Raw genomic sequence first — 15,552 nt, 5'->3', positions numbered from 1 at the left:
CGCCGCTGACGGAGCCACTGGCGCAGATTGACAAACCGAAAGAATAACGTCTTTTTGCTTTTTCCAGTCTAATCACATACTAAGTACGATATTTTGGATGTTGTCCGAACGTTGACCCATTTACGTTACGCTCACGCAATTAATCCTGTGTGGGCTGTCCATTACTCATTCTGAGGTATTCCCAGTATTATTTATCTGCTGGTTGCAGTGGCCCAAGAACTGCCACTGCAACTGATGGACCAACCGACCGAGGTCATTTGTGTGGACAACAAATGTTTTAAAAATAGTCTCTGGGTACTTTGCATGATACGCTTAGTATTGCATTGCATTATCCTCGCACATCAAACTCTCGATCTCCCCTATATTTTTATCTGTTTTCAGGAATTCTTGAGCAAAACAACGGGAAAGAGAAAAAATCGTTACACGTGCATTGTACTCCGCAAGGCACAAATGCTGACGAAACGCTGTGACCTTGCAGCGTGCCGCACCCTTTGTCATCTTCAGCAGCTGTGTATATAACACTACAATGTGGTCAGCGACGCCTTCCAGTATCTACCTGCGTGAGTTGTTACGTCTGCGCTCGCCATAGCTATTGTTGCTTCTGTGCGGTCTTGTCGGCAAGGCTTCGTTCAAGCGTGCGTAGCCTTTCCCGGAGTTCCTAGACCGTGATGAGCCTCCTCTGTTGCGATTCTTCTTCCCTCCTTTGGAAGATCTGTCGTAGGAATAGTAGTCTTCATCCTTATCGTAGTAGCCATTGTAGTCCGGGTACTCGTCCTCCACGTCGCGACCTCGTTTACGCCCAGTGACGCGCCGTCCGTTGTTCCCCGAATCGTAGCAATCAGCAGCAAAGTGGCCAGGTTTCCCACACTTAAAGCAGCTGCCTCCACCTCTCGTATAGCCATTCGACCGCACCGGACATTCGGCCGCAATGTGACCAGCCTCGTTACACACAAAGCACGTCTGAACGGTGCGTCCACTAGCCGTTCGAGTGGCAAAGTTGGTCACAGTAGGCTCCAAGTACGTGTCGCATCGGTCGAGTGTGTGGTTCTCTCCACAGTTCGGACAGTACACACTTCTATCGGCTGGAGGAGGGATCGGTACACAGTGCAGGTGACCCACTTCCGTACACACCATGCACGTCACTTGTGCTGGTTCTTCGACGTTGTCGCAGTCGACGTCAATGTGTCCAGGACGGCCACACACACCACAAGGGTCGATACTCAGTCTTCGGTTATCGCAGTCCTGTCATCCACATCACATACAGTGTCAGTATTGCAGTTATCACTCGGTTTAATGCCATATTAGACGCACCCTCTCTTGATGTCCCAGTTGACGGCAGTTGCCACACGGCAGATTGGGACATTCCCACGCCTGGTGTCCTCGTAGTGCGCAGTAGTAGCATGGAAGCTGCAGCTTGTCGTTCATACAGACGGTGGCCATGTGGCCCACCTCACCGCAGTGGAAGCACTTGGTGGCCAGGTCAGTGACGAAGTATCTACTCTCCTTACGTTTGCGTCCGTCCTCGTTCCTCTTCTTCTTCTTGCTCTTCTTCTCCTTGGTATCAGCCTCGTCTTGATTTTCATCCTCTTCCTTCTTATTGTTCGACTTGGCGTCGAACAGAGGAGCACCGACCTGCATTTTATTGCTCTCGTTCTGTTGCTGCACCTCCTCCGTAATCTCCTTCTCCACTTCCACATTACCCGCGTTGCCGCGGTGTCGCGAGCTAAAGTCGCTCAGAATGAAGTCGTTTAGTGGCTCTAGTGGCGGCTCCTCGAACACCGGAATCTTGCGCTGACTGGCGGGCACCAGGAAGCGCGCTTGTGCCCATTTGGACAGCGTGACGCCAACTCTGGGCTTTGGGGATTCCTCGGCGTCATCATCATCGATTACGGTAGGTGTCGGAGTCTTCTGATTCTCAATGTCCGAGTTAACGCTAATTGGTTCGCCCACATCGTCGTCTGAGTCCCAGCGCGACGCTGTCTGATTCCGTGATGTCTTGGTTTCCTTCACGCGCGTTGGCTGTACGAAAGACGGCGCCGAGCGGTGCGCTCGCGGGTTCGATGGGTCCATTACGTGCAGTAGCTCCTCGTCGCTATCCGACGACTCGCTCATATCGCTGAAGGCGTCGAGCACGCCCGCGTTTTCGCCCCGCATCAGGTGCCTTATTGCTTGACTGCCAATGGTTGACCTAAAAGCGACCCAAAAGACGTCATCTCGTTTCATTGGTTGCAAATTTTGATGAATCTATTATATTGGTTGAATATTAAATTTCGTTAATAGAACACGAAATATCCCTCTAATAGAGCGTTATCGAGGGGTAACCATCACTCCTGACCCGGTTCCGCATCCATTTTTGCTGCCATGGCGTCGATCGATGAGCCGCTGGACCTGATCAAGCTGAGCGTGGCCGAGCGCATCTACGTCAAGTGCCGCGGAGACCGCGAGCTGCGTGGCGTGCTGCAGGCTTACGACCAGCACCTGAACATGGTGCTGAGCGACGTGGAGGAGACCATTACGGTACAGGAGCTGGACCCGGAGACATACGAGGAGCTTATCAAGCAGTCCAAACGCACTATCGAGATGCTTTTCGTCCGAGGAGATGTCGTGATTCTCGTGGCACCACCGCTACGCACTGGTTAATCGCCCTACAGTCCTCGGAACTCTTAAAGCTGCTTACAGTATCCATCTGTCCATTTCTTTCTGCTCTGTTTTCTCTTCATTTTCGACGTGACTTGTCCATTTTCCTAAGATTTATCTATTACTACAGGACCGTATTAGTACTTAGTCTACACGGAGACTTCATTGCGTTTGTAGTCGTCGCTCAAAGTCTTGGATGGACATCTCGACGTCGTCTGTGTCGTCTCTGAAGGGAACTCTGCTACGATGTCTCTGGGAGTGACAGGTACTGGACAAATTCGAAGCCGATCCTGCGCGGGAGGAGCTGCTATTGCGCGTAGAGACTTGTGGAATGGGACCACTACGCTGCCACGCTCGCTTCCGTCTTGGCGGAGTCCTGTCGCGTTTATCAAAGACCCACTTGTTCTCAGCTCGAAGCGTGGCTTCTCGAGCTTTGGCTTTTAGCAGGTTGTTTCTTCGGTCAGCGTCGACTTGTTCGCGGAGTCTCCGCCTCACGTTGATGTCGTAGACATAGTCCACTGGCTCTGTATGCGCCTTTGCTCGCCTGCTGAATTGAAGTGGTGGCGGCTGATTACGCGAGGACTGACAGTCGACAGGGTGTATGTTCGCTGACGAGGATGATGCATTTCGTCTTGTAGCTCGTATGCAGTAGGCTCGAGTGGGGTTAGTGGATAAGTTGGGGTGTTTTCTTCTGTTGGAAGTAGTGATAGCTGGTGGAACAAAGTCATTCGGGATCTTGACGACGTTGCCGAATGCTGTGCGAGAAGCATCGTTCTCGGCGCTTGACGGATAGACCCCAAGATGAGAAGGATCGTAGGATATTCGTTCTTGTTTGGCACTTGGCGACGTACTTGGTCCTCCATCGTCCAGATTCCTGAAAGTCCATCCCATTGACTCGGTAAATCGATCCAGATCTGCAACATTTTGTTGTCACATCCAATGACAAGGAAAAGCACTATAGATTTACTAACCTTTCATGCATTGTTGCGCTTGATTTAGAGCAGTCATCGGGTCGGGAGCAAACGCTGTGTCGATTATTGACAAGCGTAGGTGGCACCTGATGAAGAAGCGATTGCAAGAATTTTGCTCATGTGCAATGATATTTTTAGTGAACTACGCCCGAAAAAAAGCTCTATTCCCGGCCTCTAAAATAAAGCGTTCCTTGTATTCATCAACAAAAAATTATCACTTTGACGTGGCTGTTCACGTCGAGTTTATGGCTCGGCAGTGGGAGCTATTGCTGTGTGTGTGTAAGGGGCTTTCAGGATTTGACGGGTTCACTGTGTTGTTATTACCGGTCAAAAGAGCTCATGTGAAGTTCACATGAGCTCTTTTGACCGGTAATAACAACTTTGACCGGTAATAACAACGCTCGTCGACAAATTATTAACACTTCAGCCATCTCAGCCACTACTGATCACCAGGGATTGGTAGTCTTTTCAGTAATATGATTCTGGAGTACTACTTTAATTACTACTATTAACATAGTAGTCATATAAATATCAATAAGCTGGTTTTCACTTTTGGTAGTAGTATCACTCTCAAAAGTGAGTAATATACTACTCCTGGGGTACTATTTTCAGTAGAACCCTCATCGAGCAATGCCAGTCCTGATTTGGCCATTTTCGTGTGTGTGGCTCTCGTTGCAGCGGGAAAGATCGCCATTTCTAAAGAGAATAGCAAGTGAATCGAACTACCCACTCCGCAGCTAAGAATGGGATGCTATGTGGAGGGTTTTCAGGAAGGCGGCGAGCTTAAAACGGACCCGTGCACTGTGTGTGGTAAGCATATCCATCACCTGTGTGCTATTGGTGTCTATGAAGGCTGTGATTCGGCGTTGAACGAGAGGTATTACAAGCAGCTATATTTTGCTTAATAGCGGATGGGCATTAACAATGACTTATCTGCAGGTTTTGTAGTCATCCCTGCGTTCATATTGTGCATCTGCCGGTCGAGCTACCTCCCGCAGCCTCGACCGCTGGAAAGTGACGTCTCTCGGCGGAGAAGTTAAGCAAAATTTGGGCTGGATCTAACTCCGATTTTGTCCCGTCGACAATTCTACAAGTCGGTGTTGGTGCTGAGCGCTCTGTAAAGAGGCGCAAAGTGACTAGCAGCTCGACTTCTACTGGTAAAACCAAGACTGTTTCTTCATCAACGTTGAAGACTGGCACAACGAATACTCAACCGATGAGGATTAAAAAAAACACCGGTGCGATTGCTGTAGCTCCCGAGACAGAACCAGCTTCCCCAGTGTCAGATCTTGGTGTACCGCTTTCTGTCAAACATTCCAGAAGGACAGGAACTACCGACGATGTGTAGAATCTAATTCACACACTGGAAGCCCCCTACAGGAAGAGGAACCCGTGGAAGTCGTCGACAACACTGTACCAGAATGTCTGTCTGTTGTGTCTGCAGGCAGCTCAGTCGCGGACTAAAGCAAACCGATACAGCTGGGAAGAGGCTTTGCGTAATACGAAACATGCTAGTAACGCGAAGGACCACATCAAGCTGAAGCATGCGAACCACCCCCTGGCGATTTTGGCGGAGCAGACCGCGACTGAGAAGTCAAAGAAGGATGCATTGGCTGCTGAATCAGATACACAAGCTGTCCTCGACCTATCGCGTGATCCTGAACATGAGATTACTACTCTATCTGGTGGCACTACTACTTTTGATAATACAGAGTTGGAGAAAGTGGGCACGACGTCAAAGGATTTCTTCAGAGCGAGTGAAAAGACCCTGAACGTCTTGATTTCCAAGTTTCTTATCTCGCAGGGGCTGCCATACACCGTGTGTGCATCCTCGGATTTCCACGACGTCATGCGCACAGCGACAGAGAACCCCGCCTTTCAAATTTTGGGACGTGATCGACACGAATGTCTTCTGAACGGTCAGTTCCAGCTATTTTGCGATCTATTAGGTGTGCTACTATCTACAGAGTTTGAGAAAGCTTGCCGACTCAAGTTCCTCAATCTGATTTATGATATTTGGGCAGGTTGTAGCAAGAACAGTATTGTTGGTACGTCCGTAGCCTTTATTGATAGTCTGTGGTGATTCCGGCTCATCGCCGTACTTGCTTGTGTCAAGAACGATGGTCACAGCGCTCCGGGGGTTGCTAAAGTCATTGAGAGCGCGTTTAAGGCAAGGTTCAATCTTGATATTCGATGTATGACTCGCTTTACGATGTCAGACACGACTCCTTCGGCGAAGAACGTTGCGGATCACATCGACACGGAGCAGGAAAGCTGCTCTATGCGTCTCTTGAACCTCTGTATTAGATATGGAATTGGACTGAAGGACAATATTCAGACAAACACTGTGTGGAATGAGGAGACCAGCTCTTGGGACAAAATAGTAGCTACAGTGACTCCTGGAGGTGCATTGAGTGAAGAAGGCGATGTAATTTGGAAGTTCCGCAATTTAAACACCACTTCAAATCATCGAAACAGCGAGTCGCTCTGAAGAAGATCCAGGAGGCACTTTCCTATCCAGAACTGGAGCCGATGACTGACCAAGACGTGCGAGTCACATATACGTGCAAACTGGTTCGCAGATCAGTGGTCAACTATTCCGCTTTCGACGCATATTTTTAGTCTACAAAAGATAGCTCTAGCGTCTGGGCAGCGCTTATCGCTAAGGACTGGATGCTAGCTGTCGAGATGGAGGCGCCACGAACTTTATATGCTACCTTGCGCTGGTAGAGACGCAGAGTGAGAACCTGGTGTCCTCATGCATGGTCGTATTCAGGCGAATCGCGGAAAAAAAGTTGAAGTTCTTTAAGTTTGAAACCATGGCCATCGAAGCACCCATGGCCAAAGATGCAAACGAGGCAAGTCATCGCCGTGTTGTGAGGACTCGTGATCGGTTTTCGGAGGCTGGTAGGACGTGTTTGCGATGAACTTTGCTGCAACTGCAGGCCCGTTTTTTTCAAGGTATCCACAGAGTCGATGGCGTTTGTTCTGCTTGATCCTAGAACAAAATATAGTGCTAAGAAGATTGCTGCCGTGGGTAACATTTTACGCACGGAGGAGAAGGTCATTTACAAGAACGGTGTTGATTTCCTTCGTGCAGAACACCGAAAGGTTTTCGCTCAGATGATAAAACAGGGGAAAATCTCGCTGTCACAGCAATCGTTGTCCCAAAGTAGCATCTTGAGCCAAGATTCATCACCCTTTTCCTCACCCGCGTCAACGGGTTGGGAAGACGCGGACGAGCTGCTACTAGGGGCACCTATTCAAGCCACCAAGACGAGAGATGAGGTCTAGGAGACCGAGATCAATACCAGATCGGATGCTGTCGTGCGAGAATGGCTCGATTTAGAACCGGGGTGGCTGGAGATCGCCCAGCGCCAGAATCCGATCTCAAATTCGAAGAATTGTCGAAGGACATTTCGATTGACGCGCAAGAAGGTATGTATTACTCTGTACTGGGTTTGTATAAGCACATTGACGTGATGAAGTGGTTCCACGATGAGGGCGAAATTCAGTTTTCCTCCATTGCTCTGTTTGCGCGCATCCACCTCGGTAAAATTTCTTCGTCGGCGTTTCAAGAGAGAGTTTTTTCAACGGGAGGCATAATAATGGGTCCACTCAGGACCAGGACAGACAGCCGACGCGTCGAAAGACAGCTTCTACTTCGGCACAGCAGGAGCGAGATCTTGAAGATGAAGCAGGACTCACGCAAGACAACGGAGGCGTAAATAGTAGTTTCGATAGTATGCTAATATCACTACTACTACTACCGGTTCGAATAAGCGCTACACCGTTCGGTAGACCACAATTAGTCTGGGTTGACTAGTTAGCGTGAACGGTGTACAGTACTTGTTTCGATATTCCCCTACCTCCGGTGGCCCGGTAGTACCGGTACTACTACTACCGTTTTTTTCTGGGTTCTACTAACCACCACGAGCTCGATGCATGGCGTCTATTCTCCCAGCATCGGATAGCACAGCACCGAATGGACTTGAAAGAACTCACCCATTATCGGCAGCAACGGGTGCAGGCAATTGCATAAGTGGCGCCCATTCTACAGACACTTTATCATGCTACTTTGTAGTATTCGAGCATTAACAAAAGCTGGATCTGAAGCCTCGCGGATGAGCAAGTCAAATCTGCGTGACCTCATCGTACAACAGGAAGCTTGAATACTTAGTAGAGGATCATCGTGCAAAAATCCACCACCATGGGTGGAACGGAAGAATAGCTTCGTCCGGTGTCTGGGTCAATCATAATGCTCCGGTAGTTATGGGCTGACTGGATGGTTGTGGTCTCACAATCAGCAAGTGTGGTTACGTCGGTAGCACTCAGTCTCCTTCATGCTGACTCTCTCTCTCTCTCCAGCGTTCTATAGCTTGTGGAAACACACAGACGGGTAAAAATCAACCGTGTCGTGGCTTTCGACGAACGCGCGAAGTGTTTGGCTTACCCCTGCAGACCAAATTTCCTTAGAACCAAAGTACGTGTAGCAGCACAATAAATATCCATCGTCTCAGCACAACAGCTCTATTTGTTCGGAACGTACTCGTGCCAAGCGTAGCAAAACAGACGACCCACACTGCGCTTCTCATGCTTCACTTTGGCCTTTGAACCCTTTCACCATCTACGCCGCAGTTTTCTTCTTGGGTCGCATCTCCGCGTCTTGCACAGTGTGAAGGAAGATCGCGTCGTTCGGGTGGCTACACACAACACATCGTCAATGTAATAAATAAATCCAACAGCTTACCACCTCACACATCAACTTCACGTACTCTTTCTCGCCTTGTTCGTACGTGTACGAAGCCGCAATCGCCAGCATCGATCCGTCGCGGTTGAAGTCCATCGCTGCGATGCTGGTCGGGTACTGCCTCAAGTGCGTTATCCTCTTCTTATTAGCGCCGTCCCACAGGTTCACAACGCCATCACAACCTCCCGTAGCGAACGTCCCATACGTCGGATGGAACGCGATGCTGTTCACAGGATACACGAGCGTCTGGTCGTCCACTTTGCCTCGGTGGCACTTGAACGCATAGCTGCGTTTGTGTGCAGGGTCGTCCTCTAGATACTCCAAAGCCACTCGACCTTCGACAGACGCCAGCGCGTATCCCGTGAGGTCGGGGAACACACCGACACAGCGCATCTGATACTTCAACGGGCTCTCCTTGCTTACGACTGGCTGGGAGAAGTTCCGGAGGTCGTAGACAGCCACTTGGCGCTCAGATGTCGCGGCTGCTAGCAGGTGACGATGCATATCCAAGCCGAAGATTTTTCCTGGCAGTTTGGCCTCGTGGATCTGGGCGTTGCCTCCATTGCGGACATCGAAGACGCGGACAGCGCCGTCCCAGCCGCCGCTGACTGCCAGACCTAGCTCGACAGAGTAGCCAACGTGTCTTACAGCCGCTGCATGCATCCCTAGCGTGGTGACCTGCCGCGTGTTGAGGTCTATCTGCTTCACAACGCAATCTAAACCACCAGCAAACGCCTCGGAGTCGCTCTGGCCGTAGCTACAGCTCAGCACAGGAGCCTGTAGCTCCACACTCGTACGCAGCTGTACTCCATCATACACGCGCAGCTTTGCGTCCCAAGAAGAAACTAACAGCTGTGAGCGCGATCCGAAGCGCAGACACGAGACGCCGTCGCTCGGCGGCGCCTGCAGCTCCAGGTCGGGAGTTGCCATCTTGGATAGTGATTGTCACTATTGAGGAAACCTTTGAATTGGAATAGAGCAGCCTCTGGAATTGCATGCCATTCCGCATTGGTCCTTACAAACGTCAAGCGAACTGTCGAGTCCGCAATGATGGAGGCTAAGCGCCGTCGCCGCGTATTCCGCACGCTGAGTCGCATGCAGGTCACGGGCTCCACATCGTCCCCAAAGACGCCACAATGGAAGCCTGAGAGCTTCCATACAGTGGCAGATCTGCCGGCGCCCTTCGCCTCGACTTTGGACGCAGCAGATACGCATGAGTACGAGCACCACGCCACTTTTCACGGACGCCGTCACAGCTTCGTTGTGCTGCTGCGAGAGCTCTATGCGCTGCTGGATGGCGTCTCACAGGATCGACGTAAGCTGCGGTTGCTACTACAGGAGCTGGTGCAGCGGTTGCTGGACCCCAACGGTGTCCACGCTGAGGACGAACCTGCTGGGCCGACATTGAGTGAGAATGTTGGTCGCTATGTTGCGGCTGAGCGCGAGACGTTCTTACGACTGGGTGGCGACGAATGTCTGCTGCGTGTGCTGCATGTGCTCCGTCTAGAAGACGCTGAGAAACAGCCAAAGCGTCGGGGTGACATTCGTTCACTATGGGAGACGCCTGTACCTGTGACTATCGCGCCGACCAAGAGCGGCACAGACGCATCTCTACGAAAACACGCACTGAATGACACGATGGCAATTCTCAGAGAGCTCTGCTACTTCTCGGTGAACCTGGCCGTGCAGCTCTGCGACAAAGACGGTCTGGTGGTGTATTTATTCCAGCTCATGGGCGACGTCCGGTTCTTCGACAACGCGTCTGGACTCGTGGAGGAGATTCTGGCCGTCAGGAACGAGGCGTTCGACCTCACTCGTGTCCGTACGTGGAGATCTATGAGGATACTTGGAACCTACAACTGACGTTAAGTGTATACTGCAGCCAACTTCCACTCGGTCATGCAGTCACTGTCATCCAGGCAGCTGGCGTTCTTCTGTCGAGTGCTGGCACTCGTCGTGTTTGAGCCCGAAGACCGTCGACTACTGGAGACTGCCAGTGCGTGCACCGTGTGTTTCTATTGTCGCTTTATTGAATTAATTTTAAACGTTTTGTTGCCTGGACAGAGGTGATCAAGTCGCTGGAGCTGCTGAAACTGCGTCGCAACCGCATGATGCGTGCAGACAACATCGTGGACCGCAACCACGCGCTGATCTTCAACTCGCCGCTGGTCCTGCAGCGACTGCTGCGTGTCTTGCAGGTGCAGAATTTTTACTTCGCGTTGAACCCCGTGTACGAGCCTTTCTCCTCCGAGCTGGCCACCTCTGCTGAGTTCGCGACTCTGCTGTACCACACTAGCGACCGCAGTGACTGGGACACGATCGATCGCCTCGTCACTCACCCCGCGCTCGGATCTTCGGGAGACCTTACCATCCTGCACAGACATCACGAGGCGAGAGCAGCAGCTGCGAACGCTGCAGCAGGAGAAGACGCCAACGCAGCGCCTTCTTCCGCACAGCCGCCTCAGACCCCGTTCTCGGTGGAGACGGCTATCCTGCGAGACTTGATCTTCCGGAACCGCACGCCAGACCAGCGAGCGCGAGAAGATGCCGAAGCTCAGGTTATTATGAAGTCTATCGTGCTGGCTCCGTACCGCGTCGAGGTGCTTTTTGTGCTCTGCACCCTGCTGAACGGCAAACGCAAGGTCGACTTCCAGGAGCGACTGGCCGAGATGGGACTGGTCACGACGCTCAACCTCATGTTCGACAAGTTCCAGTGGGACGCCACGGTCACGCCCAGTCCGGCGCACGAGCCCTTACACGGACCTGGCTGTGACTGCAGTCTGGACGCGTCGTTGAAGATCCAGTTCTTGCGCTTGATTCACAACTTTTGCGACCGCGACTACAGCGACAATAGCAGCAAGTTGCTGCTGCTCAGTGAGCACGAGATCCAGCTGATGAATGAAGGCGGCTCGACGTCTATCAACCTCGACCACGCGGACAAGGGGCTGCTGTCCAAGATCATCCACGCGCTGATAGAGCAGCCAGTGGACTCGATCTACCGCTTCTGGCTGGCCTCGTGTGTGGAAGCCTTCTTGCGGCGTGCGGCTCCGAGTGAGCAGCTCTTCGTTGCGCGTACACCTCTGCTGAAGGCGCTGATAACGGAGATTCTCAGTGGAGGCGCGTACCGTTCGCAGGGCAGCTTCCAGTCGGCCTTTGATCTGCTTGGAGAGATGACCAAGGGCAACCGAGAGACGCTGCAGCTGTTCCATGGACTTCTGAGCAACACCCAGTTCGCGACTTTCATGGGTACGCTCGATTCGTTCCACTGATTGGTTCTTAACTGGTATTTTTAACTGACGCACTCTTGTGTGCTCGTGGTCGTACAGAAGTGGTCATTTTGAACTTGGTGGACTCGAATGTGTTCATCCGGTCGATGCTTTTGTCGTGTGAGAAATTCGCAAAGCAGCCGGAGAGCGGGACGTTTGGCGTGGCTGACGACTCCGAGATGGACCGCATGAGCGAGTTCCTGGCTGTGAATCTGGTGCGGCTGCTGCGTGATCTCATGACGATCGTGACGATGGACGACATCAACCACGAGAACATTTGCTGTTTGAACACCGCCATCGTGATCCTCGTGTTCCAGCATCGTCGGGAGCGACTGCCAGCGATCCTGGAGGCCCTGCGCGACCACGAAGACGTGTCCGGCAAGCAAGGATACGTGTGTGACAACTTTCGAGGCTTGCTGTGGTTCTGGATCCAGTATTACACACCGCGTGGCCGTGACCGCCTGGGACTGGAGCATTCTAGCGAAGTCAAGTTCGAAGAGTGGCGACATGTCGTGTCGCTCTTGTGTGCCGACGACGGGTCTGGCACTGCTTTGCTCTCGACTCCAGCACGCCTTCCACCGTCGCCTTACTCGCGACTGTATGCTACTACCCGTCGAGAGAGACGCTCTTAACTGAACGTTGCTACATCAAGTAGTGCGATGATACCCTGTGGACTTGTTTTGAGGCAAATAAAAGGAAGAGGAACTGACTTATCTGACGGGAGCTGTTGGTATGCTGGTGGAGGGTGGCATTCGACTAGTTTGTGTCTTTCCTTGTGGCCAATTCTCGGATGCTACTGTAGCCACTTTTGGGACCGCCCGTGTTCAGCGGCCACCTTTTCTAGTCCCAGTGAATCGGCCACGGCGCAAGCTGTAGGTGGCCGATGGCCTTGAGATTTCCACTTTCCGCCGTCTGCGACTGCGTCTGTTTTTGCGTGGCGATGCATTCGTGTGGTTCCGAGTCGCTAAAAGTTCCAACTGCAACATCCAGAACTATTGCTCAACGTGCAGATCGTTGTTGCTGTTGAAGAACTTGCGTTATTGAAGTGGGCGCTGTGATTGACGAAGCTAAGACCAGAGTGTAGTTAGCTTGTTGTTAATAATTAAATTTATCAACAAGACTGCTTACTGAGTTACAGTTTTAAAGGTAGACACAATAACTGACGATCTGCGTGTGAATCGGCATCACTGATTCACGCATTTTCCCGGGCTGGGCTTTATCACTTATGCAGGGGCGGAGGGCTCAATTTGGGCCGGGTTTGTTGATTGCACTGCGACGGGTTCTTACGAGTATACAAATGAAAAGTATACGGGTCAGCAACGAGTAAAAATGGAGTAGAATTGGAGCACCAAGATAAAGAGTGGACCTCACCTCTTATAATGAATAATGGTGGCATTGATGCTTTTTACTATGGCAAGTCATTACTGTCAAACTGTACTGTGAAAAGTGAATCTTAATGCTTCATTCGATAAGACATTTGAGAGAATCCGTCAAAGTAAGTACGATCGGTGAGCGCGTAGCCGGCGACGGTCCCGGATAAGCACGAAACCCGGATGGGGTGGTCGCAGAACGGTGGATAAGTGGGTGGCCACCGACCATTCGCCTTTACCCGCCGTTTGCTCATTCGACCTCATTCGCAAATCTGCCTCGGAGACAGCAAGCACCTCGAAATGCTGCCACTACTGCCCGACTACCGATATTGACACCTCGCCTATTTCTGTGCGATCGATGAGTTGTGTACAGTACACATACTAGCCGACCGACACTTTGAGACTTCAACATCGGCAAGGCATCCACCATACTCGTCCTCAAGCGTCTCGCCCCGACAAGACCAAGTCTGTCTTCAAGTGTGCTACACGCTGTACTCCACGCTGTGCTTCACGACACCCAAGCTGCTTGGATTCTGAAACAAAAAACACGGATCGCGCTTGCTCAAGTGGTACATCACCTGGCAGCTGACTAGACTGCTGTCAGGTCTCCATGTTCCATGGGTACACCTGGGCTGTCACGTTGACTATCGCTGGTCTGGCCAAGATATCCGGATGCAAGACACGGCGCCAACGATCAAGCCACCTAAGTGCCTGGCACCATGATCTTCAGCGTGAAGTCATTCAAGGAGTGGAAGCTGTGGGGGCCTCCACAGTAATTCTCGCTCATGCGTCGACCTATTCTTCCAAGCCATGATATCGACGTGCAGGCAAGAGTGACTGATGGCTGCTCGTGGTTGCAGCTGCGTGTACAGCAGTGACCACAGTGACCGCAGTAACACCAAGCTGCTCATGATCGACACTAGATCCTGTCATTTATGATGGGTTGGTGGCACTGTGCTGTGACTTGTACACCTTATGGCTCTATCTCTCAAGCTTAGAACGGTCATGGTCCAAGTGTAAGCGCGAACACGTTGATGCTGTCGGCAACATTACGACAAGCCCCCGAGTGCTGCTGGTATTGCTTCCGCTTCCAATTCGTCGGTGTATTTAGTACCAACGGTATCAAGCTGTCAGTGACACAAGCTCTAATGCCACTCCAAAGTGATCAACGTTGTCGGTGCCAGTACTGCCAAACTCATCGTTGCCAATGCTCTAGCTCTATCAGCTTACCGGCACTAGTGCTGCCGCTCTCAAGCCGTGGATGCTGCCGTTACCAATGCTGTCACTTCCATGTTGCTCGTGCTATGCCTGTCAGCGCTACCAAACCCGCGTCATCAATACTGCCAGTGTCAGCTTCACGACGTCGTTGGTGCTGCCAGGAGTAACAATAATGCTGTCACTTTCAAGCTCAGTGCCGATGCCGCCCCTACCAAGTCGTCGGCGTGGCTGGGGCCAATGGTGTTACATTAAAACTATCGTCGCTGGTGTTGTCGGCACCAATGCTTCTTACTCCAAGTCGTCGCTGTTATCGACAAGCTACCAACTTCACGTCGTAGGTGCTGCCGCCGGCAGCTTGCCAGCACCTTGCAAACCCGGCTGGTCGCATCATGCTGTCCACATCGATGGAGGCGATGTTGTTGCACCTTCTCCAACGAGATACGTGGCCGGTATTGCTGTCGTTGCTGCAGGTACGACGTCTGTTGGCGAGTCCTTGCTGCGTAGTGTGTGGGCTCTCAGGAAACGATGATCGCGCACATACGCAACAAACTTCGCACATCGCTGTCCTCGTGTCGCGTGTGGTCGATTCGCGTTAGTGTCAGACCCGCGCCGTCCTCAACGGCGTACTGTGTCGTTTGGCCCCGCAAATGTGTAGCAAGCCTCGCACTTCACATAGCCGATCGAGTGGATAATCTGCAGCAGCTTGCTGCAGTGCGACATTCGTGTGATGCACCTTTGACACCGTGACTGGGTACGGAGCACGGAATGCCGTAATCTGTGCGTGGGCGGTGTCGTGGCCAATATACACAACTTTGCGCTGCCCACGCTCGATACTACTGCAGGTAACTGGCAGCACGCCATGAATTCTGCTTTGACGTGGCGGTGGTCGTGTTACCAAAAGTCCTTAGCACTTCAATCGCTCTTTGCCGGTTGCCTGCTGTTGATGCAGTAGTAGGCGGTATAACTCGCTGTACGCTGCACGCTCGTCGCCTCCGTGTAAATGTGTTGTTGCGCGACATTGCTCGGCTGCTCTGATAACTCACGAACACGTGAGACGGTACTCTGTGTGATGTGGGCCACACAATGTGGTCCACATACTGCAAACATCGAAATCGATATTGGAGTTCATCCATTTATAATACTCAGGGGAAGCTGAAGTATCGCGCTCTGGGGTAACTAACTCTGAGGGGGAAGGAGTGCGAAGTATGCTCGGGATTTCGGCTGCAGTGGATGTTGAGTCGTCTGTCCAGGCCGCAGTCGCTTGTCATCCGTGACAGGTGGTGGATAGCAAACAACTGGTGCCTGGAGCCATCGTGATCCTCGTCACAGGCGACGTTGCG

At 51.8% G+C, this 15,552-nt stretch overlaps 4 protein-coding genes across 4 annotated transcripts; 2 read left to right on the top strand and 2 right to left on the bottom strand.

Annotated features, from left to right (window-relative positions):
* Positions 1-552: 552 nt before the first annotated feature.
* Positions 553-2,154, bottom strand: PITG_09829 (uncharacterized protein; the record flags this gene model as incomplete). Its single annotated transcript, XM_002902348.1, has 4 exons — positions 553-1,242; positions 1,312-1,495; positions 1,619-1,854; positions 1,933-2,154. 4 exons carry the CDS (start codon positions 2,152-2,154, stop codon positions 553-555), a joined length of 1,332 nt encoding a protein of 443 aa, XP_002902394.1.
* A 207-nt stretch (positions 2,155-2,361) lies between these two features.
* On the top strand, positions 2,362-2,698 carry PITG_09828 (U6 snRNA-associated Sm-like protein LSm3, putative; the record flags this gene model as incomplete). Its single annotated transcript, XM_002902347.1, has 1 exon — positions 2,362-2,698. One exon carries the CDS (start codon positions 2,362-2,364, stop codon positions 2,638-2,640), a length of 279 nt encoding a protein of 92 aa, XP_002902393.1.
* Positions 2,699-8,235: 5,537 nt separating this feature from the next.
* PITG_09827 (mitotic checkpoint protein, putative) lies at positions 8,236-9,021 on the bottom strand (the record flags this gene model as incomplete). The annotated part of the gene is made up of 2 exons (XM_002902346.1): positions 8,236-8,311; positions 8,384-9,021. The coding sequence occupies 2 exons, from the start codon at positions 9,019-9,021 to the stop codon at positions 8,236-8,238; spliced, it is 714 nt and encodes a 237-aa protein (XP_002902392.1).
* A 432-nt stretch (positions 9,022-9,453) lies between these two features.
* PITG_09826 (uncharacterized protein) lies at positions 9,454-12,256 on the top strand (the record flags this gene model as incomplete). Its single annotated transcript, XM_002902345.1, has 5 exons — positions 9,454-9,729; positions 9,772-10,180; positions 10,241-10,354; positions 10,423-11,604; positions 11,685-12,256. 5 exons carry the CDS (start codon positions 9,454-9,456, stop codon positions 12,254-12,256), a joined length of 2,553 nt encoding a protein of 850 aa, XP_002902391.1.
* Positions 12,257-15,552: the final 3,296 nt, after the last annotated feature.

Source organism: Phytophthora infestans, genomic scaffold, assembly GCF_000142945.1.
Source record: "Phytophthora infestans T30-4 supercont1.17 genomic scaffold, whole genome shotgun sequence".
Classification (NCBI taxonomy): Eukaryota; Oomycota; class Peronosporomycetes; order Peronosporales; family Peronosporaceae; genus Phytophthora; species Phytophthora infestans.
Note: the sequence above shows the minus strand (reverse complement) of the source record. Positions and strands in the feature narration are given on the sequence as shown.